Source organism: Topomyia yanbarensis, chromosome 1 (assembly GCF_030247195.1).
Source record: "Topomyia yanbarensis strain Yona2022 chromosome 1, ASM3024719v1, whole genome shotgun sequence".
NCBI classification, from domain to species: Eukaryota; Metazoa; Arthropoda; class Insecta; order Diptera; family Culicidae; genus Topomyia; species Topomyia yanbarensis.
Genome location: NC_080670.1, coordinates 3,653,019 through 3,679,671, shown reverse-complemented (window position 1 = coordinate 3,679,671; position 26,653 = coordinate 3,653,019). Strand labels below are relative to the sequence as shown.

The following is a 26,653-nucleotide window of genomic DNA, read 5'->3' as shown; positions in this document are numbered from 1 at the left end:
GGCGAGGGGGCATTTGTAGAGAAAATTTTCAACGGGTCGTGAGCGACAAAATTGAACGATAGAAGCTAAATTTTAAAATTATTTGACGGATTATTGAGAAAGTTAGTTTACACCAGTGATTTTCAACCTTTTTAATTTCATTATCCCTTTCCCAAAAATTGAGAACCATAACACACAGAAAAAAAATGTTGGTAATAATAAGAGTTTTACGCTCTTAAGCGGGCCCTACACGAGCAGAAATATTCACAATAAATCATATATTGATCAATATATTGATGGTGTAAGGTCATCTTGAAAATATTGATTCTGTAGAATTCAAATGGGATTGATGGATGGAAGCAGTCTTGTCAATATATTTATTGACAATATTTCTGTCTCGTGTAGGGTCCGCTTTACGAGACTACGCCAATCCCATTTGAATTCTATAGCGGACCCTACACGGGAGAAGAATATTGTCAATAAAAATATTGTCAAGACTGCTTCAATAAGCAATCCCATTTGATTTAAATCAATAGCGGACCCTACACGTGCAGAAATATTGTCAATAAATCGATTATTGATCAATATATTGATCGTGTAAGGGTATTTTTAAAATATTGATCATGTAGAAATCAAATGGGATTGACGTATTGAAGCAGTCTTGACAATATTTTTATTGACAATATTCTTGTCCCGTGTAGGGTCCGCTAATAGCGGACAAGAATATTGTCAATAAAAATATTGACAAGAGTACTTCAATTCGTCAATCCCATTTGATTTCTACTGAATCAATATTTTCATAGTGTCCTTACACGATCAATATATTGATCAATCGTTTTTATTGACAATATTCTTGTCCCGTGTAGGGTCCGCTAAAGAATATTGTCAATAAACCAATTATTGAATAATATATTGATCGTGTAAAGCCATTTAAAAAATATTGACTCTGTAGAATTCAAATGAGATTGACATATTGATGCTGTCTTGTCAATATTTTTATTGACAATATTCCGGTCTCGTGTAGGGTCTGCTTTTGAAATACACACTGTCAATTCAAAAAAAAATCCATTACTCTCAGTATTGACAAAAATATTGAACGTGTGATGGCCGCTTATAATAAAGCGCACATTAAACTTCTGTGTGTGCATTAATAATAGGTAGAGTTAGCACATAAAACAAATGTGCGCGCTTGGTAATTTTAACATATTTCTCCATATATATATAGAAGGAAATAGATGAGAGCAAACGCAAAAGCTCTGGTCACGACAAAAGTGTGTGAAACAAATTGAATTTAAATTTTTATCAGTGTAAGCGTACGGGATTTCAGTACGTTCTTATCCCTCTCTTGTACTAATTTTATAGTTCTGCTATTTTCCGCTTAGCTTGTTCTGTCATAATTTTTTGTCACGCTGCATAATATAAATAAAATTCAAATTACTACCAATCCCAATATAAAGTTTCAGAATAATATATTATATAGTGCTATTTTATAAATTTTCTACCAATGACGTCCGCAGAAGAGGTAGACGCGGTGCTAACTGCGAAACAGGCTCTAATGTTTGCCCTGGGTGACAAGTGGCCACTGTATCTGGCCAACATGAAATTGTGGTTTCGAAAAAAATCCTCTAAGGAAGAGTTTGACTTGGAATGCCGCAAATTGTTCAACTCAGATCAGATGCATCTGCATAACAAATTTCTCCTTGCGATTTTGAACAAAATAGATGCTGTGGCACCCCCTCAAAGTGTCAGTTATGGGGTGAATGCAGGCCATGGAAAGAGTAGTGGTAGTTCAAAGAAGCGGAAGCGTTCATCAAAACCTTCCTCAGATCGTGCAACATTTGAGCCGGCTACGGTACACGATTTTATTCCGAAAGAAATTATAGACTACGAACAGGCAGCTAGCCAGAGCAACACAGTACCTACCATTCGCTATGCTGCACAAGAGCTGTTCCTGCCGGACAACGGATTGGTCCTGGGTAGATTGCTAGTCGGTGCTTGGGAAAACGGTCTGATCAACGTGGAGGAAAACGCTGTCGACTTAATAGTTCAAGCTGTTCAGGTAATGTTGAAAAACATCCTAACCGCAGTCATCATGAAGAGGAAGCATTTTCGCACCACGGCCAATGGGACATTTGCCTACGACGTGGGTCATCAGTTGGCTCATCCTTACAATCGTAACACCGTCACCAAAACGAAAGTCGATGATGAGCCAATGGAGCTGGATAAAGAAATCACAACTGTCTGTTATTTGAAGCCTCCGGCGGGGGATTCAATATTTCTGGCTTCGTGTGGGGAACCGTAATGATTACAACATTTCAGATTGATTGTACATGTTATATAATTGAGTTTGTTTTTTTTTGCAGTTACCAGAATCAGACGAGAAAGATAACTGTATATGATGTGTACAAAACACTTCTCAACAGAAGTGTGATTCCATCCCATTCGGTCTATTCGATGAATATGGAAAGGATATCAAGTCTATTGTCGTAAATTAAAAAGTCAATTTTTAATAAGGAAAATATGTATATTTATATCTTTACATGTTTTATAAAGACTATAAAAATAATTGTTTGATTATTGATATCAAAAATACACATGCAACTAAATCAGACATTACAGTTTGGAAAACGTCGGTTTGTCACCTTTACTCTGCTGTGCCATAACTGCATTAATGAAGTCCTCACTTTGCAGATTCGACATGTTCATCTCTCGGATTTGATCCAACCCTTCCTGGTTAGTGTGATCCAACGAATAAACCATGTTCTTTTTAGTTCCTTGAACAGCAATGGGACTCTTCTGAGCAATTTCTGTCGCCAACTGGATAGCCTTTTCGACCATTTCTTCGCGTGATTGGTACACGGCGGAAACAAGGCCACAACTCAATGCTTCCGCGCTTTGAAACTTCCGTGCTGTAAAGCACAATTCCCGAGCTAAACTTTGGCTTCCGATCACCTTCGGCAGCCGTTGCAGTGTACCGACATCCGCAGCCATTCCGATATCGACTTCCTTTACTTGGAACCAGGCATCCTTAGTGCAGAGTCGAATGTCCGCAGCCGTAATCAGATCCACCCCGGCGCCGACACATGCAGCGTGAACGGTGGCAATAACCGGCTTGTAGCATCGTTCCAGTGAGCTTATCGAATTCTGGTACAAACTGATCAGTCCCTCGAAGAGTCGTGCCTTGCGACCAGTGTCGTCGATATCGCCCAGCTGTTGACCCAATTGCATCATATCCAGCAAATCGATTCCGGCAGTAAAGTGTTTTGCACTTCCACCCGACAGGACAATCGTTCGGCAGTCTGGATCGTTGTGTAACTGGCTAAAACATTCACCCAGCTCAATCCACATGCGCTTGTTGAACGCATTCAGGCGATCCGGACGGTTTAACTCTACGTGGACGACGAACGGCTGAGGAGTGGTCAGTTTGAGCGTTTCGAAATTGTAGCCAGCCGGTGCCGAACAGAGCGTGCGAGCTGCTGATAGAGTATGAAATTGAATTGCCTTTTTTGTAAATAAATCTACAATTTCCTGGTCCTGATAATAGGTGTAAACTGACAGGATATCGTATTTAATAGAATTCAAATATTGGATTACGGATCGGACGGATACTCAATTTTTGTTGTCAAAATCTCATGTAAATGTTTTAGTTTTATTACTTCTGCATGCAATAATAAAAACAAATTGCATTGCCAAGTACTTGAAAACCCTTTATGTGATTTTTTTATTTTTTTAGGTACCCATTTTCAGGTATAGATGCAATGTCTCTTGTTGAGGCATTATGCCACAGTTTCTGGTATTTTAGCAAATGTAAATATTAGTAGGGTCGTTTATTCGAGTGTATGTATGGGGCTTTAACCTAGTCACCCTAACAATTTTTTCGATTGTTTCATTAGTTACAAAAATCTGTCAGTATAAGTATATCAGATAAAGGATTACAGTGTTACACAAACCTATATTATTCTTAGTTGCAGCAGATTGGGCTGGAAAAAAAATTAGAAATCAGTGATACATTGCAAAACTGAAATTTAAAGCTGACTTACCGATCATTCTGGCTGATTTCTGAAGTACCGTAATGTAGCTATTCATGGTGCACCTATCTAAGTAACTGCTCAATTAAATAAGAACATAACATTAATAAGTGAAATTAATATTACCTAAAATGTAATGTCATCAAACGTATCACGAGCGGACTTTGGAACGGAGATTATAACTGAATAAAAAATAAACACAAATATAAAACGAAAAGGGCGAGAAACAAACTGAAAGAAGAGCGAGAAAAGGTGAGAGCATTCAACTCTTTTACATGTACATGTGCACGGTAAAAAAAACTTTACCCATTTTATGTATTCAAATTGGGTATTTTTTTGTTTCTAACGAGTACTTTTTATCCATTTCACAACTACTCGATGAGGTAATGTCAATGGGTATATTGATCTTAATAATGGGTGAAAAATCCTTAAGAAGCGTTTCAAACGAGTTAACCTGCAAACTAAGGATCGTAGCGGAACCTGCAAATTATCGGCCTGCATCGGAGTCCGTGGCGGAAACGGAACATTTCGGCAATGCTCCGAAAACAACAGCTGTTTAGACTACTGAGGATGTTGCAAATATGCGCCAGTTCGGCATTTTTAGAGCAGCTAAAAGATCCAGCCATCAAAAATATATCCAGTTGGCGGTTTTATTTCATTAAGTAGTTTTAGAACAGGATTTGTACAGATTCGTCATCTTTTATAAGGAGACAATAATGTGAAATGAATGTTATTTTATGTTTTTTTAAATTCAGAAATAATTCTATTGACAGGTTTTATGAATTCTGACGCGATTTTCATGAAAGGGGAATTTTTACGCATTTTGTTGTAACAGTTCCGCGAAAAATAATGGGTAAAACATACCCAGTTGACGTACAAGGTCTGTACTAATTTATTATTTATTATTTTACCCATTTAATGGATTATTCCACTCCACGCATTAATGTGTACTTTATTTCATCAGTGCAGATGTGTTAGTGTAATGAACGCCATAAAATGTGACGTCACGTCCAAAGAATTTACATTTCATGTTAAAAATTAGCCTCTTGTAGCAAATTGGTGTAAATCAATGAAAAATAAAATTCTTCTTTTATTACATAAACCGATAGAGTTCGCCTGTCTAAATATGGCGATACAATGTATCAATCGGCTTCTACAGTAAAAAGTGGGATGGTTATGTATCTTAACAATAAAAAATCGATTTTTTCCATAATATTTACTGTGAATTTACTGTATCATTTTTTCACTGGACAGTAAAATTAGTTGTTACAGGAAGTTTTATTGTGAATCTACTGCGAGAACCCTGCGTCAAACAGTAATAACTAGAAAAATTCTAGAAAGAGAACTGCGGAGACTCCATTTTGGATCGATTGGATTCGCGTTTATCGGGAAATCACTCTAAACTTGGTCTGAGTCCGACCCCTACCAAAAACATTAGGCGGCATTAGAAAAGTTTAACCGAGATTGAAATAGTTTAGCGAGATAGTTTGGCATCAGAATATTTGACAGTGACAGTGACATTTGCTATCTAAACAAAGACTTTGGAAAACTAGGTGGGATTATTCGAGAATAGCAAAAGTTTTCAAGATTAGCTAAAACTAGTAGGGGTTATTTTGGGAACGGAAAAGTTCACTAATTTGTTTTAGGCCAAGTTTAGAGTGATTTCTCCCTAGGCCAAACCCCTCTCTTATTTTAAAGCAAATCTAAGGGGTCGTCCACATAACACGTGAACAGTTTAGGGAAATCAACGCTTGCCCACTGAGGGGGGGGGGGGGGGGGGGTGGAATAAGAATCGTACACGTGGATTTAGAATTTATGCGTTACTGTCATTACCATGTCAACTTTTGAATAGGGCTTACAAGATTTGTAAACAAACTTTTGTTTTGCTAAATTCTATTAATTTGTTATAATTTTAACCCAGAAAATGGTCATGAAATAGATTCTACCAAGTGTAAAGATGTTGATTCATGGGTATGTTTCATGAAATTCATCTCGGCAGCTGAATAATCACCCTTATTCTTGTTTACGACGAATGCGACAGCAAAATCAAATGGGCTTACTATTCGTTCGAATCGCTTTCGGACGAATCTTGCATTCGTCGTAAACAAGAATAAGGGTGAATGAGCGAAATAAGTTTGTTTACAAAAATCTCTTTAGCCCTTTTGACTAATTAATATTAATTTTGTGACATTAGGATGAATGTAAAAAATATCTTTCAAACACACAAATTCTAAAATCTCATGATTTTGTTCAAAAGCTAAATTTTTTTGTTTTGTTTATTTTGGATTTCAACCTTTACGGTTATTTGCCCATTTTAATCGATTTTTATTCGAAACTAAAGAAAAACATATGTCTTTAGGACCACATCCAAACATTATTGCAAAAAATCCATATTTTCCTGGAATTTGAAATTCTTTCGTAAAATTTTTGGAAAAAGACGGAAAAGTCCACATGCCATGAATAGGGAGGTAGGGGTACAGATTTTATCCACACTAGTCCACGGAGGGGGATCTAGGGATGTCTGTCCACTTGGTATATGAACGGCATAAAAATGAAAAACTAATATTAGTGTAGGTTCAAAAAGATTCTGTAGTGAAAAACGTGAAAAATGTGGTGATTGAAATTCATATTTGTTGTCACGTAAAAGCAACGTGATTTATTTTTGGAGTGATGAATTGTAAACACCTAGTCACCCTAACAGTAAGTCACGCCTCCACCCTTATTTGACACAAAGTACCATCTAAACGATCCGTAACCGGTACAGTAAGTCAACGGAACGTCAGTTAAAGTTACAAGTAGTTCTTATGGGGACACGTTAAAAATACACATCATTAACGACACAGGAAATTTTGACTTATGGCAAGATGGTACTATAGTAGGTACATCTCGAACTCGCACGAGACGCATAAACGCGCTGAACTGGAAGCAGATTAATCGTGCGATTCGCACTAAAGTAGGGTGATAGGTCTATTTCAGTATAAGTAATTGTATTTGTTATACGATAGCCTGTCAGTTTTATACTCTACACCAGGTCAAGGGAAATTCGTTGAAATTTTTAATCTTTACAATTATAAACTTTTAATCTTTACAGAATCTTAAAATGTAAAAAATGGTATTGATGTTTTTGAAATATGCGTATTTGAGCGAAATAAAAACTCGATACAAGTGCGTCGATTTCCATTGAGCCAACGCGTTAAACAAAGATGACCAACAGACCAAAATGGGCTCTACACCATACACTCTAATTCGCTTTGAAAGCTGTCGTGAGATTGGATACCATTTTAGTTGCCTGTTGGGCATTCTTTAGTGGAGATACGTGTCAGCGAATATAAAAAATATCCTTGAAGGAATCACTGAACGATTCTCCAGAAAGTACATTCTACGCTGTACTCGTTTAAAACTCAGGAGCTTCGGTTTTTAGAGGAACGAAGTATTCATTCCTGGAGAAGCTATCTATGCCCAGAAGGTGCTAGCAAAGTGTCTTGTAGTGATGTAACGTAGTATTAGTTTTGTGCAACAAGTCTAAAAATTGCATTGGCTTACATACTAGTAAGATGTAAAGCAACACATACTTATAATATTCTCGGATGCAAACAAACTCAATCATAAAAGTGTGATTCCCATAGTGGAATTATTGCATTTTTGCATAATAGTTGATAGCAGGTTTCAGGACTGATCACAGGTAAGTGTTCCATTACGAGAGATAATCACCTGCACGTACTGTACTACGTCCACCTTTCTGGGTTGTCGATTCCATAGAAAAGTTATGACTATTGTTGCCTTTTTAATATCTAAGCAGACTGTGCCACTGGACAATAATTATTTTGCTTGCTAAAATATTTGAAACATGTACTGTGGCCTTGAAAGTATCAAACAATGCGTAGTCGCCGGTAAGTTTGATTGAGGTCATAGTTGTCAACAGTACATTTCTAATGTTTAAAAATTTGTTATCCTCCTATTACAGCTATGACAACGTAAAACTTGTGGTACCCAGGGCACTGAATTATCAATGGAAGTGGCTCTTAGCAACAGAATGTTTCACACATTTCTCAACATTATACCCAAGTTTGAATAAGTGTATCGGTGTAGCTCACTGTCAAAAACGAAAAAGCCATTACAAACAGCACGTTTATGACTATGCATAACACGACGAAGCAAGCCATGTCCATCTAGTTAGTTAAATTGCCTCTGAAGATAAAGAAAAAAAGAACAAATAATTATCTCGAATCAGCGCACACTTCTACGTGCAGAGTGTCGTGCTCAAAATGTAGATATCACCATCAGCATGATACTTACCTGTCTAGTCATGTGTCGTGCAACTAAAATTATTTGAACATTACAAAGCCAACAAAAAGAAAGTCCTGTACTGTAGCAACTATGTACTATTTTACCTTAGTTTATCTTATCTATTAGGCTCTAAAAATTAATTTTTCGTGTGCACCTATTTTCCTTGGAGTTTGCAACGTTAATCGCCTATTTGATAATATTGAGAGATTTGGTATTATTATTATTGGCATTACCCATACGCGAATATTGTTTGTTTCAGTAATCAGGCTTCAGATAAGTCAGTTATCGGCCATAGTTGTCTCACGCATGTCATTGTCGTCTTCAATCTATTTAGGTGGAACAAATGCATGCTGAATTGAAAGTTGCCTCAATTACATCGCATCAAAGGTGTGTTATAAAGTTAGTACTAGTCGTAACTCAGGTCTTGTTAGACCACTCTAACTGTACCTACAAGCTATGGGCGGAATTGTTTGAAGGCTTCAAGTTATCGTCCTGTAGTGTATAAAACTGAACTTTAATTGGGATTAATCAATAACATAATTGTGGATAATGACTTAGCAAACACATCAGTTTATTTAGAACACCTTTCGTGTCGATTGATAACGAGATAGATTATCCCGAACCACAGTCACGCAACCATTTAGACTTCCCCCAAAACAAACCGCGTGGTAAACATCAATCATCAACCATTTCGTGCCACATTAAAAATTATCAACCACCCACTCAAACCACTTATTACAAACTGATCGATCTAATCAGCAAACCATTTCATTCAACGTTCTCCCATCTTTTTTCTCTTACCTTCCATTCCAGTTGCAGCATTTACCTCCGACAATGGCCTGTCCATTGCTCAGCTTGGTTGTGTTCTTGTCGATGGTAGCACTACAGGCGATAACCTACTGCAAGGCTGCTCTTGTCACTGCCTCCTCGGTACCAGCCAACAATCGACTACAGAATGGGGATCTCTCGTGGCACGTTAAGTACGACCCGGAAACGATAGAACTACACATGAACACTATGACCAATATAAGCCTCCGAATCGAGGGTTTTAGCAAGGATCAACTAGAGGACTATGAGAGCATTCAGCTCAAAAGTGAACGGGAACACGTGGCAACAGTACCCGATGGGCTCATCAAAGTTGTAGAAATTGCAAATGATGGAAGCTTTCAAAGTGGATTCAACATTTCGGCGATCTTCTTGGGATCGACAAATTTGTTCGTGGAAGTAAAAAAGAAAGATAACCAGACGGCCCAATCCAATGAAAAGCTGCCAGTAACGGTTATCCGAGAGGAACGAGCCATCGACCACATCTTTACCGGATCAGTTGCAGTCCTGGTGTGCATACTGTTTATTAATTTTGGAGCCGCTATGGATCTGCCCACGGTGAAGGCGATCTTAGCCAGACCAATAGGCCCAGTCATTGGATTCTTTTCGCAATTTCTGTTTATGCCTCTGTTGAGTTATGGTCTAGGATTGCTACTCTTCCCGGATAGTTTCGAACTACAGCTTGGTCTGTTTTTCACTGGAGTCTCTCCTGGAGGTGGTGCTTCGAATATATGGACTGTACTTCTTGGAGCAAATCTGAACCTCTCGTTAGCCATGACGACTATTAGCACGTTGGCCGCATTCGGGATGATGCCACTGTGGATCTTTACCCTCGGTAGGAAAATTTTCGATCGTGGCAATCTAGTGGTACCTTACAGGAATCTAGCAACGTTTGCCGTTGGACTTATCATTCCGATGGGAATAGGACTGTTATCTCAGCGGTACACACCAAGAATTGCTCGTTTCCTGGTTCGAGTTCTTAAGCCAATGTCTGCCCTGTTGATTATATTCATCGTCGTGTTTGCCATCATCACCAACCTTTACCTGTTCGAACTATTCTCCTGGCAAATTATCGCCGCTGGTCTTGGTTTGCCTTGGATAGGCTATCTGTTTGGGTTCCTCGTAAGCAAGACTGCACGACTTCCCACATCCGATGCATTGGCCATTGCGGTTGAAACGGGAATCCAAAACACTGGAATTGCAATTTTCTTGCTCAGATTCTCTTTGCCCCAACCAGCGGCAGATTTGACTACGGTTGTCCCAGTGTCGACAGCCATCATGACACCGATTCCTTTGTTGATACTCTACATATGGTTGAAAATACGAGAGAAGTGAGTCCCCGAATCGGAAGCACTTGAGTCGAAGTGCGTTTTTTCTAATTTTTACTGAAGCAAACTTTACCATCCTTTTCCAGGTGTGCGGTACGCAAGTTTGAGATAATGCCGAAAGACCTAACAGATGAGTCGTTGAAGGATTAACCCCACTCAATTCCACTTATGATCAAATGTTTTTAGCCATATATAAATTGTGTATTGTAAAGTGTTTTAGAAAAGCATTATTGTTGATAGATATTATACTTGTCAGATTTTGAAGACCTTTGATCCATCATTTCACACTCCGAAATTTCTCCATTTAGACTTCAAACAACTATATTATTTTTCTCGTATTCTATATTCACACACATCCGATCAGCACTTCTTAATCTAATCTCGCATCTCACCCTCCTCGTCGTCATCATCGATGCCGCGGATGTACAGAACGTTATTACACCGAATCAGTACCTCACCCAGATGGCCGGTATTCTGTCCATCTACGTACTCTTCCGTATTTGCCAGCTGCATATTCATGTACCCATCGACCGATACTAGGAAGCCTTTATACTCGTGACCCCATTTAAGCTTAATATATACCGGTTTGCCGGTCAAACCATTCAGAAATGGTTTCGGATTGATTGGCATAGCAGTCGTCATTTTGGCTGTTTTGAGGTTATCTCCTAGAAGCAGGACATGAATACAGATAAACGTTTTATTTTTTTGCTGAAAAATGTCTATCTACACTAACCGGTTAATACTTACTTGTAATTTCAAAATAACAACACTATTTATATTGGGAAAAATTGTACTTTTTAAAGATTTGTACGAAATAATAGATATTTCCCAATGCAACTGGGCGTCCAAAGCAAAAATTGGCAAACAAATCGTTTGACAGAACACAGAACGCGGAAAAGGATGATGGCAAGTAGGCCGAAAGGATAGAAGATCGAAAGAACTTTATCCCCACCCAAAGTGAAATGTAATGTCACAAATGGGAGCACGCAGTTTAACATAATGTTCTTTTGCCATAACAGTACGTAATCTACGAGGGTCTGCTTCAAAGGGAAGAAGAGCGTGTCCCGATAGGAATGCGAAGAGTGGCAGATTTGACAAACACAAAACAGATTCAAGATATTCTGCATAAGGTGTACAATAATATTATTGCTAGCAAACGCTTTAAGAATCTCAAAAAGGCTGAAAGCACTAGTTTCTATATAATAAAAACATTATGTTCTAATTAATTTCGTTTTTAATAATCTTTTTTGGGAAGTGAAGCAGTATTTACACATTTGATTTTTTTTTTCAATCGTAAAACCCAAACTCGCTTTACGTACACGTGCCATAATGGCGGTCTAAATTGTTCAGTTCGTAATACGTTTAATTGCCCTTTTCGACGATTGTACGTCGATTCCCGGTTTACCATTTCCCGGAAAAACCATTTTCCGGAATGTCATTTCCCAGAAAACCATTTCCCGGAATGTACCATTTCCCGGAAAACCATTTCCCGGAATGTACCATCTCCCAGAATATTTCCCGGAATGTACCATTTCCCGGAATACCATTACCCGGAATGTACTTTTTCTCGGTAATTATTTATACTATTGAAATCTAAAGTAAACATGTAATTTGAACTTTAAGAACAAATCCAGAGCTATGTTGACTTACATATATGGTATTCTATAGCATTCAAAATCTTATCATTTTATAGAAGGTAATATCATGAACAATCCACTAGAGATTTTGAGCCGAGTTTACAGAAACAGCCCAACGAATCATGTGTGTTTTACCTTCCAAAATGTTTGTGGACCTGCATACACGTGGCCTGGTTACATAGAGAGAATTCTGGTTTCTAAAAACTTTAATTATCACGAGCGTTTACAATTAACCACTTTTTTCGTGAATGGTCTTCGAGATCCAGAGGAATGGGTTAAATTTATCGTCGAAATCAAAGGATTTCATTTTCGCCGTTACAGAAGAGTAATCTTGGATTTGTTCAATTATTTTAACAAGGAATCCGTGAAAAAGAAATATTTTTCCTTTTGTGGGAGTCATTCCATTTACGTATATTTAGATGGAACACCGAGAGAGCTACCAACTTTTAAACTAAACTAACCTATTCTCCTCTATTCTTTATTTCACATTATTCCGCGACAAAAAAAAATTACAATCAAGATATGATAAGCTTTATAGATATTGATTGACTGTGCTGGAATAAAACATGATGACATTCTTCTGCATTCCAAGTTTTTGTTTGGTTCGCTTGGCACCTTATCTTTGCTCTCTGATCATATTAATAAAAAACAAGCTCTCATAAACCAATAAAGTACCAGAAAACAGATTATGCTTAAAAAAGGCAGTCTCAAAGAAGATTGTTATGAATTAATAATTTCCAAAAAAGTACTCAAATTTTAAAGAAGACGAATTCAAAAATATTTTTCATGATTTGCTCATCTCCAAAAGAAGGCGAATAAGCTCATAGAATAACAATTATAATTCAAAAAGTTATAACCCCATAGAAAATCCTCCCGATTTTCCCACCGACTAAACCGGCTTGCGTCGGCACAATCGGCCGACTATGCCACCAATTAATCGGTCGATTGGCGCACCGACTCTTATGGGGATTTAACATGGACGTCAGCCGACTCAACAACCGATTAAATATGACAGACGAAATCTGTTGAAATCGGTCTATTTCAACCAATTAGTTGAATAGTTTAAAACTGGAACCAGATTCACACAGATTAAATCTGGCGATTAATATGGTGACGAAAATTGTCCACCGACGAAACCCAACTTGGTCGTTTAATTTATCTGTCGACCTCGATGCACCCGTTTTCGTCGGTCGACTGTGAAATTTATGAACTGTCAAATTTTCTATGGGGAAGGTATGTTAGGACCACTAGTACTTAAATCCAATAAAACACCAAGAATATTTTGAAAGAGTACTTAAAAGAATGTGAAACTACATAGAAATAGAAAGTACATATAAATCAAAAACATGCCAAAAATAACGACAAGGAAGCATGCATGTATAAGAAAGAAAAACCGCAGATTTTTTAGATGCATAATCCATAAAAATCCCAAAATAAATATATCTGAAGCATTGTTTATATGTTATTCTAACTTACATTTAAAATTAATAAAATTCCAAACATATTTCCAAACTACTTTTCATGTTCTAAAGTAGAGAGAATTTCGTAGTTTGTTTGACATTTGCTGCGTAGCAAGTGTAATCAAAATGAGTGGTGGCAAGGTACGTGGTTTAATTTATTTTCCGGGAAATGGTATTCCGCGAAATGGAACATTCTGGGAAATGGTTTTTCCGGGAAATGGTACATTCCGAGAAATGGTTTTCTGGGAAATGGTACATTCCGGGAAATGGTTTTCTGGGAAATAGTACATTCTGGGATATGGTTTTCCGGAATATGGTATACCGGGAAATGGTATACCGCGAAATGACGTACAACCCTTTTTGACAATAATCGTTTACGCCAGCTTGACAGCAACGCCCAGTTGAAGATGTCGGGCGTTCATTGAATAAAACATCCAACACATTGGACTAACGTAGGATGACTTAATCTCATTGGGCGGTTGACGTAAACGATTATTGTCAAAAACGGGCCATTGGACGTATTACGAACTGAACAATTTAAACCGCCATTATGGCACGCAAAAAGCTGGATACTTTATATGGTATCATCTTGGGCTTTCACGTCGTTCACAGTTTGATAAGACCATCATTGACCAGACCATAATTTGATGTTGCTATAACTCCAAAATTTTCCATTGCCGCTATAATGGGTCATTTTCGACCCGGTGTAAAATTCAATAATTCTAGTTTAAATTCATCAATTTTAAACTTTTTTTTACATTGTAGTTTAATGTTTGATTTAAATAAATATTATATATTCACTTACCATGTTTTATTTTAAAAACCGAAATCTGCGAATGAAAAAAAGCTTTTTGAATTGAAAAACACGTTTTTGCACAAATCGTGTGGGTCGAACACGACCCATTATAGCGTTTGAGGGTTGAAAATTTGGACATTTTCCACAGTTGGGTTTACACTTCAAAACTGTCATTTCTGTAGACTCATTTCCCGCCACGCAATTCGAAAACTTGGGCTCCATTTAAAGTACACAAAGGTCGAAATCTCGTGACACGTTTCCCGAACTGTAAACTAGCCTTCACCGTTTTTAACTTGATTGTAATATGTAATATGCAATATGCTTAAAAATCTGTATTACGCTGAAATCTGAAACGCTGAAATGTGAATGGCAGCTGTACGCAGCCGACCTTCAAATCTACCTGTCTTGACCTGCGCATAAGGTAGATTCGTCAAAATCGCCTTTTCCCGAACCCAAAGAAAACGCATGCGATAGTTTTCAGCAAAAATGGTTCAGTCGTACCAGAAGTAGAAATCAAGTTCAGTGGCATAGCAAACCCTCTCGGCAACCGTGTCACAAACCTCGGACTACGCATGGATAACAAACTAACCTGGACATACCAAGTGGACGACATCGTGATGAAGGCCTACAACACGCTCAGGACTTTCAGAAGATTCGCAACTGTGCTACCACTATCGACACGTCTTAAGCTTGTGCAAGCTGTCATCCAGTGGCAAAAGTGTGCTAATGCACGGGGTATCAAGCTGGAATGCACTTCCATTAAATAAAATTTGAGTTACAATGTAGAATAATCTTAGTTTAGCCTAATTATTGCAAGTTTAAACGCGCCTTGTCGATGCTCTTGTTTGATGGCGCGTTTAAACATGCAATAATTAGGCTAAACTAAGATTATTCTACATTGAAACTCAAATTTTATCTGCTCTAATCAAGTAACTTATATCCAAAGCATTTTTCCTTGTCCTGATACTAGGTGTAAACCAACAGAATACCGTATTCAATAAAATTACAATTATTATATTCATATTATGTATTATTCTGCTTAAGATCTGCGCTTGTACATCTGTATGATAAAGATAAATGTGTAATAATTGCAACATTGCGGCATTGACTCTATTCAGAATTTTGCTGGTGGCTGCGTTTTTAAATGCGCACTCTACTTTGACAGTCATCCGTACAGTGTCAACGTTGACACCTTGTCAGTTTGTCAATTTTGACAAACCGCCCGTTTCTCAATTCGAACGGTTAAACGTCAAATTTGAAATTTGTTAGTTTGTTGTTAAATTCGATCATATCAATTTCTTCACGAATCTATTTGTAAGCATATTCTCAGCCGTTTGAAAGCTACTAGTGTCAAGTGAATAAAGGAATAGAACCTCCGCTCTTACCTAAATTCACATGAAATGACCAATGATAACCCATGAAACTTGCCTTTAAACCACCATACGACGGAAAAGCATCTTATAACGAACAGTACCTAATCAAAGTTTGTTTCCATTTGTGCAAAAAAAATTTATACAAAAATTGACAATTATCAGCTACAGCTCCAGCTGCGTTTACCGAAGAAATCGGTTGCAATTTACCTGTCTTATTAGGTTCTACTAAATTGAGTTGTATTTTTTCTTTTGCTCAGCACAATAACCACATAATTACATTATAGGACTGAATAATTCCCGTATTGAACGCCGTTGTTCGACCAATTTTTATGCCGATTGCGTATCCATAATTTCGTATAATAGATGTTCTGTATCTACATTTCGAGTCGAGTGCCGCTGTTGAATGGGACTACAATTAACTGTGCGGAAAAAAATAAAAATTTTATCTTACACGGATACGAAAAACTACCAAAAGTTATCGTATCCGGTATCGTGGAATAAGGTAAATTAGGTAAACCGTGTTGAAGGTAGTTTCCCTTTAATCACGGCAAAAACCACAACTCCACAACACAACCACAACAGGTTTTTTATACTCAACCTTGAGTTAAATATGCCTAAATTTGAGTTGAATCTACCTAATTTTGAGTATACCTCAAACAACTCAAAAGTACCTTCCCTAATAAACATCGTATGATTTAAGAGCCTAACGACCTGTTCAGGGTATCATCCAAACAATATGTGGTATCGTTGGACTATATACGTTAAAGTTTGTGTATATTTTTTTATTAGGGTTATTCCATGGAAGGCCTCGACTGAGTCGAATGTCTCTCTTTTAATTTTTAATTGGGAGCAGAAATGGACGCCTACCACATTTAAAAAATTGAGTCTGAAGGACAATTGCCAAATTTGACATGACTGATTTGTCAAAATTGACATATCAAAGTGGGGATGCGCATTTGGGCACGCAGCCACCAACAAAGAGCTGAATTTCTATGAGGGTGGCGATAAGACCTGTTCGACAAATTTGGACCTACGCTGGAATTAAAATTTGACAGTTTCTCAGCTTGTACGAAAGTAGAAAAATCAAAACAAAAAAAAAAATATACTGCCATCGGTGGTCTAGGAAAACCGGAGTATTTTGCGACTATCAAGTTCAAAATTTATGGTGAATTTATTAACATTTAAAACCATCCTATATAGGCAAAACCAACAATATGGAGATGAAACAGATCGTAAGTCAATAAATGTTTCTAGCCTCGTTTGAACATCGTGTAATTTGACTTCCATTTCATCGCACAGATTCAGACCCAAAAAACGGACAATGGCCCAGTTCGACTACCGTTGGACAATGAATCGCATTCGTTCGACGACTGGACCATCTCCTACACCAAGTCCCACATTCTGAAGAGTGTATGCACCAACGATAACAAATGCGTGGCTGGCGAACCAAACTGCTGCGAATTATGCGTGTAGGATTGTTCCCAAAAAAAAGCCTTCCGAAAAACTGACACGAATAATATTTCTCAGGTACAATTTTGCGCTTGAGTTGCCGCATCTGCCAGATATGGTTTTTCACAAGAATGTTTTAGTCATTAGCCACAAAAGTGGTGCTCGGTTAGAGTTCAACCCAATGGATGCACTGAAGCTGGTTCGGAACGAGAAACTGGACCTTAAAGTAGCCTGTTCGGATGAGTGGAAAGGCAGTCGACAGGCGGCGGATACTCAGGAAAAGGTGAAGCCCTTCGATTGGTCTTTTACCACTGAATACACCGGGACAGTCAACGACGGTATTCGCGTGGAGAAAACGGACCAGAAAATCGATATGTTTAAACTGATGAAAAGGGAACCGATTCATTTTTATCATGATTTGACACTGTTCGAGGATGAGTTACACGATCACGGTATTTCGGTGCTCTCGGTCAAAGTGGTGAGTGTCAATGGAGGTATATATCTCTAATGAAGCTATTACAATTTATATTTTTAGCGGGTCATGCCATCCGGATTCTACATTTTGCAACGTTTCTTTCTACGCGTGGATCATGTGTTGATACGTATCAACGACACCCGTTTTCACTACGAGAAAGGTAGCAACTACATCCTAAGGGAGTACACTCACCGGGAGGCAAAGATTGAACAACTGAGACATGTTCCTCCTGCTCTTTTTACCAGCCCAAATGAAATCGCTGATCATCTACCGGTTATTTCGCGAATTAACGAAAAACTCATCATCGTAGCTAACGATAGTGAGCAAGAAGTGTCATCCTAAATGATCGCGTTTTTTATCTACCGAGTAGTTTTATCCCATTTTTTTGGTGTGTTCAGCGGATTATATAATCTGGTCGTACGGATAGTTCATTTGAAAAACCAGTCATGAACCTTACCTAATGTGTGTTGTGTTGAACTAGATGACATTGATTCCTTCTGGCGCATCTCGATCCACTAGCTGTTAGTCATCTAGTAGATCGGCGGATTTAGAGGGCACAAGGAAATCTTCCTGGAACTTTGTGTAGTCGCCTATCAGTGCAGCCAACAGGGTCAGTGCATTCGGTGCCGTCTCCACGTAGCACTGCTTCTCGTCGTCTAGCTCGCTGGCGGAGTCTGCAGAAAGAATTGGAATATTTATTTTGTTGTCTCTCACGCTAAGGAGAAAATTGGTTAAAGCTATTTTTGCAGTACTGATGAGTTGAAGGTGAAACACTAATCTATATCTTCCTACTATCTATATCTATAGTCCCTAGGCTTATTTTCCCTTGAGAATTAAATTAGGCTTAGCCTTGAGAGTTGAATTGAGGTTAACTTATTGGCAACTTTTTGAATTGTATAGTTCACGTGTTCATTAAAACTCAATTTTTCGACCAATGTGATCCCAAGATACCAGTTGCAACTCGTTTAACCATTTCTCCATCTATTTCGACTGTTGTAATACTTTCATTCCTCTGCCGCATAGTCGAAATAATTATAATAATATATTCGGGCTTTTTCCACTTCAACCATTCACTAAACTTTATCAATTCAAAGTGCATTAGCGTGATGGTTAACTACCGCATTCTCCAAGATTTTCTTCGTGTTAATGTATATGATAAATAAATGTGGTCCCAGTACACTACCATGTGGAACACCGAGGTTAATTCCAGCTTCCGATTATGTAGAGCTGCTGTACTTTGTAACTGGCGTACGTCTTTCTAAATAATAGCGAGACAACTCAAGAGCATTTTCTCTTTCACCATACCTCTCCATTACACAAGTGTGTTTACGGTGATCAATTGTTTCACACTCGTTTCAAGTCAACAAAAAGTGCCAAAACAACTTTTCCATTCTCAATGGCCTACTTCCAATAGATTAAGCACTGTTACACACGAATGATTTTTCCGAAACCCTGATCGATCTCACAACAGTATACAAGCACTATCTACATAACCCGTCAATTGTTCTTTAACGTCTCTAAAATGTTTTCGTGGGTCGGCAGCATATTTATCAGTCTGCGATCCTTTGTTCGTGATGAATTTGGAACTGTTGGTACAGGAATTACGACCGTATTCTTCCACCCTTCCGGAAAAAAACACCTTGCCGGAGCGACTCATTAACAACTGTTAACAATTTGCCGGCAATTATGTCATATGCATCCACCAACACCCGCTTAGTTACATTATTGATAGGCTTCAAAGCACAAAACTAATTTTCGGTTACCTCTTTTTCCTCCACTGGTCGCTCTGTAGGTGATGGAATCACTTTGTGGATTTCTTCAACACTCTGGATAAAAAACTTGTTAAGTTTTTCTGTCGTAACTTCGTCAGAGTACACCTTATTCGAATTTTTGCCATCTCCAAGTTTAATAAGTTTTTAAACTTTTTCAAAGCCTCTTGGAGTCGCCAGCTCATTCATTTATTTTTTGCTGAACTGATAGGTTTTTTCGTTTAAACGAACTTCACGCACATAGTTGTGAAGGATTTTATAAGCATGCCAAATTTCCAAGTTTTTTGTCTCTTCAAATTATTATTATTTTTTTATTATAGAGGTTTTAACCTTAGGGTCATTCGCCTCTTTGTCGGGTTAGAGAAATCTCTTTAGAAAAATCTCTACCCTATGTGCGGGGTTGGGAATTGAACCCAGGTGATCTGCGTACAATCTTCAAATTATCGACACGCACTATCTCTGAGATTTTACCGATTCACTTCAGTCCTCACTAGAACTTCTGTATCACCCAGACAATAGTTCGTATCAGTTGGTTCATCGTACTCGTAAGTTGTGTGTAACTTTTGAATTTAGTGTCCACCTGACATAACTGCCTTAGATATATTTAATGCACAAGCTGTGAATGGTGAATGAGATTAAATCATAGTGTAGGTACTTACGAATTGTTACGGAACGATAGCTGGAAAAAAGTGTTTTCTTTTTTCGTGTTTCCATTGCAAACATTCGGAGGCAACCGTAATCTTCCAAAATCTAAAAAAAGAGTGACGAAGGAAAACCTTCGTGCATACGTTCTACTATTTCACAGCTAGTTAGTACACTCACCTGCAGAAGATAGTTCAAATGTACCGGGGCCATTAAATTAAACCGGGCATGAATAATGGTTAGCATCACTCCTGGATGAGAGATACAGTACAGCAACAAAGTGGTAAGCCAACGGTACAGTAGCCGACGATTCACGCCTCCATCCACCTTAATCCAGGGAGTCAGTGATAACAGTAGATTCTTAATCGGTTTACTGTAAGAACATTTTTTTTTTAAATAGGAACATTATATTCGAGTTGTCACGCAGCCCATCGGCAACCTACTTTTTATCCCTTTCTTCTGCTCGCTCAATCTGACGTGCCAATTCCTGTCGACGAGTCTTGAGCGGAGGCTCCTCATCAGTTTCATCCTCACATTGATCGGATGAATCGTCTTCGAGCGACCGTTTACGACCGCTGGACGTTTCCGGTTCTTGCTTAACAATTTTCACGTCCGGTTGTACAACGCAACTGGTTCGAAGCAGCCAGGGTTGCACATGCTGCCAGTGAACGTAGGTCACGTATCGGGAACCGGTGCGCAGAATAAATTTGAAATTTAATAATGTTAACAAATCTGTGGCCAGCTCCTGTCGATCACGGAACTGTTCCGTCAACTCTGGTACCGTTGCTCCTGCCTGTTTCTTGTCCTCTATGAAACTAGCCAGCGCGGAAAGTCGTACGTTGCGATGGATCAGTGGAGTAGCCTGCTCCAGCAGTGGGGCAAGTTCTTTCTGTGGAGGCCATAGCGCGTCACTGGTTACTCTGGTGAGCATTTCATGACGCCGTTCAAAGTTCGGTGGCAGAAATATTCGCGGAACTTGACTGCCACAGTAGTGTACACGATGCTGCAGCTGAGTCGCATCCGGGTAGGTTAGCCGAAGGTTTATTTTAAGGTACGCGATCACATATAAACTGCTGTGCAGCTTGTAAACCTTATCGCTAAGCTCTTCTCGCGTACTTTGTTCACGGCTGAATGCAGTGTCGTTGGTGTCCGCATCGATTTCTAAGATGGTGTCCTCCTCATCTGGTTGGGTGATTTCGTAACGATCCAACCAGTTGAAATCGCGCACATTTTCGAATCGAATGATTTCCTCCGTCAGATTCACCATGTTGATTGGACTCTGCAGAACGTCTGCGATCTTGCCGAGATCGCGTTTCTGCCAATCGTCGTGGGATTTGCCGTACTCATGAACAGCTTTCGTAAAAAACGGGACAATATCATCCTGACGACCGACCAACTTGGGGAGATGTTCGATTCGTGATACCTAACGGGGAAGGAAATTTTAAATTGAACCGAATCGGATTCCATTATGACTTGCAATCTTACCTTGGACATTTTAATCCTTTCGATTACTTCCCGGCGGTTAAGAGCGATGGCAATACACTTTGGAATTAGATGTCGATCTGTGTTTCGCAGAATGCAATCGGACAGCGAGCAGACGTTAAACCTTTCATCGATTTGGAACGCTCGTAGGTGTGTTCGTTCGTTGCAGCTGTTAAGCAGACAGAAAAAATGCAAATATTCGGCGGGAATCTTCGTTAGCTTCTCGATCGGATGCATTACGTAGTTGAAGTACACCTCACTGCCGGTGTCAAAGCGGACTTTGGTTGAGGATTTCGGTTCCTGTTTGATACGGGAAGCCGGTCTAACGCGGACGTTTTGTTCTGCGTCAGAAGGATACTCACCGAAGGCGTCCGGAAATGCATCAGCGAGTTCTGGGTTAGTTTTTTCCAGTTCCGGGTTCATCTGCACGTAATCTTTGGGTGATTCCAATTCGAGATCGACCATGTCCATGGTGAGAAGTTCGGCTATGAGTAATATCACACTTTGACCACCGTCTTCGAAGGTGACGGGTTCCACGTAATCGTGGCGAGCCAACAATCTTAAATAGTGACCGTGAACGTATTTAAACGTTTCGAATGGAATATTGGTGAGTGTCTGGTGCATGTAGGAAGCGGACACACGATACGGATTGTCCCAGGCCGTAATGATGTTCGGGCTTGTGTCGGTCTTGGTTCTGTTTCTACGAGCGAGAGTAATCATTTTGAAGTCTCGTAGTAATCGGATGGCCTGGGATAAATGTTTTTCGGAATAGTTTTTGTAAATGTTAAATAGCTGAATGTTAAAGGTGCTTTTATCCTTGACGTTGGTGACCGCACTGTGAATCAGCGTTGTTAGTTTGAACAAAATGATTTGTTCCGTTTCCGTTGGATTTTTTCCAAAGTTTAGAACTTCACTGTCGTTGTGCGAGTGTACAATGTTGAAGCGTCGTTGCAGTTCGGATACCGTATCCGGAATCATAGGTTTTTCGGCATAAGCAGAGATTACCGTCGGTCGCATATTTTCCGCATTAATCGAAGCGACATTAGTTCTAATCATGTGCACCAACTCAACAAAGAGGACCTTGAGAGCCATTACTTGTTCATCATGTGTGGGATATATTTCTTTTAGCCGGTCCAACAAGTTCAGTCCGAATTGCTTCTGCAGTATTGGGTTAAGTCTTGCTTCCTCGACACACAATTTCAACGTTGAGGCGCATCCATGTTTTGCTTTGATCATGTAGCATACTCTACGCTGACACGAACGAGCAGTTTTGTTAGCCGACTTTGGATCCGACCAGTGCAGGATGTCTCTGTACAGTACCGAGTTGATAATGGAACCAGCTCTCGGGGCACCATTGTATATGTATTCCGCAGCCACACGACAAGCCAGTAAAATAGCGTCCTCACTCCTATTCCAATCGACGCGTAATTTCTTCATTAGCATTAATGCCTGACGATCGACCTGGTCGTAGTAAGTCTTCCTCTTTTTCTTCTGAACCCCTCGCGCCTCAATCTTACGCACTTTAATGGCATTTTTCCTTTCGCCGTATCTACGAAAAGCGGAAGCGAAAGGTTTCACCGTCAGTTTAGCCTTTAAGCATAGATTCTTCTCCTTGGGAGCGGCAAGCGGTTTTCTGCTTGTTCCTACCCGTACCGCTGCAGATCTTTCCTTACTCATGGTAAGGATCTTTTTCATAGTCTTTAGCCGTTTCACTTTGGCCGCTTGAGTAGATGCCGCCGGCACATAGTTCATCACCTTACTCCAGTTGGACTTTAAATGCATAAACATGGCGGTGTCCATACCGGCTGCTCCAAGATTATCCCCCGGTGGCAACCGCTCTTTATCATTTTCGAATGCCTGCTCCGGGGTACGTGCTTTGCAAGCTTCGATCATTGCCGGTTTGACCGATATCTGCTGAACAAGAATCTCTTTTCCGATCGCAACGCTCCGCCTATTCAGCCGAGTTTCCATTGCTATCTTGTACAGCATCTCCCAATAATGGCTCAAATCTTCCTGTCTATCGAAGGTGAATCCAATGACAGGATATTCCTTATCTTCGATCTCGTTATAACCTATGCGGGAGCTTCGAGTGTCAAAAAGAGCAGCGTGTCTATTTAAGTACAAAAATGTTTGATCCCGATCTTTCATTCTTTGAGGCCCGAATTGGACCAATCCTGCATAGCACAGTTTCTGTGTCAACTCGAATATGTTAAATACATATTTACGCTGTCGAAACAGTTGCTGACGAATTTGTTTAGGCAGCTGCTTGATCAACATGTGTCGTCTGATCGGATGATCCAAATAGTAATCGAGATCTTTGGTGTAAAACCCAAATGTACAGATTTTACAAAATATCGACAACGGTAACCTAAGTGTTATGTCAGTCAACAAAACCCAACCGGGGCCGTGACTTTCGTACATATTTAAAGGAGCAACAAACATCTTCCATTCATCCGTACTATAGACCTGTCCAATCTCCACACCAACATCTTCGAAACCCAATCCTCGAAGCGATTCCTTCGGCAAAGGTCCGCTCTCCGGCGAATGCGTATAGATCACATAAAACAAAAACTCATGAAACAGCTTCATGCGAAGACACTTAGCTAGCGTCCCGTCATAGCTATAACCCGTGGCTAAGGGTTCACAAGCCAGCAATTGTTTTCTTGCTAGCCGAGGAGCTGGAGTCTGCATAATCAGTCTTGTCTTGGCCGCCTCAATCTTCGCCATCAAAATTGGATTTTCCTTATCCACATTCATATCGCAAGCATACGCTATATTTAAAACTTTGTCTTCTTTCGTCAGCTTCACGTTCGCAATCTTCAAAAACTTATCAAGTGCCAGTTTACCCAGCAATCGCAACACCGATTTGTGGCATACCTCAGCTTTTGATCCGGCTGCCTTCTCGTCCTGGTTGATTCTTTTCTGAATCGTTCTTGGCTCGATTACTTGATACTGCTTGACCAGCTCCAGCATATAATTGCAACGCTTCAACACCTTCGCACTGATGTGTTTTGTGCTCATCATCGCCGCTATTCCGCCGTGAGCCTTTTTCATGAACGCTACATCGTTGCTAATATTAATTTCCACCTCGATCGAATCCAGCATGTCCGATTTTGATGCCCAAAATAGACTGGAACTGTCGTCACCGCTTTTTGCACTGCTTCCCCTATCGTCCAACTCGTCATCATCCGGCACATTGACAGGATGGACGAAGCTACTACCGGCCTCACTACTGTTAGCAACACTACTGTTGCCCGAAGTAGCACAGTGTTGTTCCATTACATTTAAATGAGTGCTCATCAATTGGATTGCTTCTCGGTCAAATGTTACCATGCGCTGTGATATACCGGGTAAGAAGTACCTAGAAGTAAACGATAAATAACATAACATCATTCAAAACATTAAGTTATTAACTCACTTAGTTGTCCGCTGGCGACCTTCGTCAACAGCATGTCCCTCGACCGCCTTTAGTCGCATCAAATTTTTCACTATCGCTCTGGAATTCAACTTATCGACCCCCATCTCGACGGCCAGTGACGACTGCGAGATTCCCTGTTCGCCCATCTTTGCAATCACATTGTAAGCCTGCTGCAGCACCGGCATATCAATGTACGCCTTCTGGGAGTTCAGAATTCCATCCTTCTGGTCATCATCGGGAACCTCTTCCTTGTACCACAGATCGTAAACATCCGCATTGGGATCAATCAGGCGCATAACACGAACCTGTTTCTCTTCATTTTTCTTATTCTTCAATTTCCACTCGCGAGGTTGTGCGTCCGGGTAGAGTGTTCGGTAAGGAACCGCCTCGTCGGTTTTAACGTACTTAGTGAATTCGTTTCCGCGGAACCACTTGCGTGCTTCTGCCCTACCTAGAACGATGTGTTTGATTTCGTCATAGTCCGCGATATAACCGGGACGCTGCTTCAAAATATTAACTACTTTTTCCGTGATCACCAATGTTTTCGGTTTCATTTCGTTGTAATAGCGGGGTAAATGATAGATCATTCCTTGTATGCTGGTCTCGCCCGTGCGCTGGCAAAATGCTTGTCGGGTGACAAGTTTACAGTCTGTCAGAAACTTCCTATTGTAGTACAGAATGCTGGAATCTTTCGTCAGCTCGACCAGCGAGTATTTGCCCTGCGACGTTTCGCCATTAAAACGCGAACGAGCGATCCACTCCAGCATACAGTACTGAATAATAGTCAAGTCGTAGGTGCAGTTCTGATGCTGAATAAAAGATTCGCGCATTTTTTGCGAAGCGACTATAGCAAATTTCTGTGGCCACCTAAAAAAAAATCTAATTCAATAAAATTCGAAATCGATCAACACCCGCTCATTACCTGTACTCCACCTCGTGCCAAGTCATACGCATCACCTCTTCCCGGGGTATGCTCACTCTTGTTGCAAAACACTCACAGGATCCTCGTACGCCATCGTCGGTCACGACGGGATTATATTTGAACCGATGCCCGGGATATTCTTTCGGTTCCTTCATCACTCCGGTTGCCAAATCGACATGTTCCAGCCGGTCAAAGTAGACAAACGGTTTGCGGGGTTCCTCCAGCTCGAAAAAGCTGTACTCCCTGTGCTGCACAACCATCGGCCAGATTGTGTCGCAGAACTTCTGCGGAAGTGGCATTTTCATCTTCAATCGAATGGCCAAATGATTCCATAGCGCTGTGGAATCAAAATATATGCAAATAAGCGTCGTTTTTGGAAGGTTCGCATTATTGAACGAAATCTTTACTTACTGTCGATGGTGGTTCCTTCCAGTCCTTCCAAGGCGATTTCCTCGTTGAGGACGGACGAAAGTGAGGAATTTTGAAGCATTTTACATCGGATATAATTAGTTTTTTTTGCGAAATCAAAAGCTTTATTTTGTTTTGATGGAAGGTAAAAATAAAATCAAACACAACATGAAAACAGCTGATTTTTAGGTACACCCTGTGCTGTTGATTACAGAAGCGAGCCCATGAAGCACATGGCAAAAACGAATGCTTCCGAAAGTTGGGTAATCGGTTTTCAATATTCATCAGGCAAAATTATCGAATTGACACGGACAAAAGTTATGTTGTAATCTAAACTATTTATTTTACCTAAATGCTAGTTACTCAAAAAATTTA

At 39.7% G+C, this 26,653-nt stretch overlaps 6 protein-coding genes across 11 annotated transcripts; 3 read left to right on the top strand and 3 right to left on the bottom strand.

The window, feature by feature from the left end:
- Nucleotides 1-1,386: 1,386 nt before the first annotated feature.
- LOC131676640 (transcriptional adapter 1-like) lies at nucleotides 1,387-2,588 on the top strand. The gene is made up of 2 exons (XM_058955852.1): nucleotides 1,387-2,277; nucleotides 2,343-2,588. Exons 1-2 carry the CDS (start codon nucleotides 1,484-1,486, stop codon nucleotides 2,467-2,469), a joined length of 921 nt encoding a protein of 306 aa, XP_058811835.1. The 5' UTR covers nucleotides 1,387-1,483; the 3' UTR covers nucleotides 2,470-2,588.
- LOC131676638 (delta(3,5)-Delta(2,4)-dienoyl-CoA isomerase, mitochondrial) lies at nucleotides 2,483-4,255 on the bottom strand. Of its 4 annotated transcripts, none has more exons than XM_058955850.1 (4): nucleotides 4,134-4,255; nucleotides 4,020-4,076; nucleotides 3,930-3,959; nucleotides 2,483-3,455 (listed from the first exon to the last, which is right to left on the bottom strand). In XM_058955850.1, exons 2-4 carry the CDS (start codon nucleotides 4,063-4,065, stop codon nucleotides 2,593-2,595), a joined length of 939 nt encoding a protein of 312 aa, XP_058811833.1. In that variant the 5' UTR covers nucleotides 4,066-4,076; nucleotides 4,134-4,255; the 3' UTR covers nucleotides 2,483-2,592. The 4 variants fall into 4 exon arrangements, with proteins under 4 accessions (XP_058811833.1, XP_058811834.1, XP_058811831.1 ...); XM_058955851.1 differs by having other exon boundaries at nucleotides 2,483-3,452; XM_058955848.1 differs by having other exon boundaries at nucleotides 4,020-4,072; nucleotides 4,134-4,202.
- A 2,993-nt stretch (nucleotides 4,256-7,248) lies between these two features.
- Nucleotides 7,249-10,711, top strand: LOC131676637 (ileal sodium/bile acid cotransporter-like). 3 transcript variants are annotated; one of them, XM_058955846.1, is made up of 3 exons: nucleotides 7,249-7,689; nucleotides 9,108-10,450; nucleotides 10,511-10,711. In XM_058955846.1, exons 2-3 carry the CDS (start codon nucleotides 9,129-9,131, stop codon nucleotides 10,557-10,559), a joined length of 1,371 nt encoding a protein of 456 aa, XP_058811829.1. In that variant the 5' UTR covers nucleotides 7,249-7,689; nucleotides 9,108-9,128; the 3' UTR covers nucleotides 10,560-10,711. The 3 variants fall into 3 exon arrangements, with proteins under 3 accessions (XP_058811829.1, XP_058811827.1, XP_058811828.1); XM_058955844.1 differs by having other exon boundaries at nucleotides 7,250-7,689; nucleotides 10,534-10,711; XM_058955845.1 differs by lacking the exon at nucleotides 7,249-7,689 and adding an exon at nucleotides 8,806-8,962 and having other exon boundaries at nucleotides 10,534-10,711.
- A 60-nt stretch (nucleotides 10,712-10,771) lies between these two features.
- On the bottom strand, nucleotides 10,772-11,352 carry LOC131676641 (small nuclear ribonucleoprotein F). The gene is made up of 2 exons (XM_058955853.1): nucleotides 11,195-11,352; nucleotides 10,772-11,112 (listed from the first exon to the last, which is right to left on the bottom strand). Exon 2 carries the CDS (start codon nucleotides 11,087-11,089, stop codon nucleotides 10,823-10,825), a length of 267 nt encoding a protein of 88 aa, XP_058811836.1. The 5' UTR covers nucleotides 11,090-11,112; nucleotides 11,195-11,352; the 3' UTR covers nucleotides 10,772-10,822.
- Nucleotides 11,353-16,780: 5,428 nt separating this feature from the next.
- LOC131676636 (TIP41-like protein) lies at nucleotides 16,781-18,093 on the top strand. Its single transcript, XM_058955843.1, has 4 exons — nucleotides 16,781-16,945; nucleotides 17,013-17,182; nucleotides 17,241-17,640; nucleotides 17,698-18,093. The coding sequence occupies exons 1-4, from the start codon at nucleotides 16,928-16,930 to the stop codon at nucleotides 17,977-17,979; spliced, it is 870 nt and encodes a 289-aa protein (XP_058811826.1). The 5' UTR covers nucleotides 16,781-16,927; the 3' UTR covers nucleotides 17,980-18,093.
- A 66-nt stretch (nucleotides 18,094-18,159) lies between these two features.
- LOC131676635 (general transcription factor 3C polypeptide 1) lies at nucleotides 18,160-26,450 on the bottom strand. Its single transcript, XM_058955842.1, has 8 exons — nucleotides 26,282-26,450; nucleotides 25,871-26,207; nucleotides 24,949-25,815; nucleotides 21,534-24,891; nucleotides 20,492-21,471; nucleotides 20,229-20,421; nucleotides 20,066-20,156; nucleotides 18,160-18,311 (listed from the first exon to the last, which is right to left on the bottom strand). The coding sequence occupies exons 1-8, from the start codon at nucleotides 26,358-26,360 to the stop codon at nucleotides 18,160-18,162; spliced, it is 6,057 nt and encodes a 2,018-aa protein (XP_058811825.1). The 5' UTR covers nucleotides 26,361-26,450.
- Nucleotides 26,451-26,653: the final 203 nt, after the last annotated feature.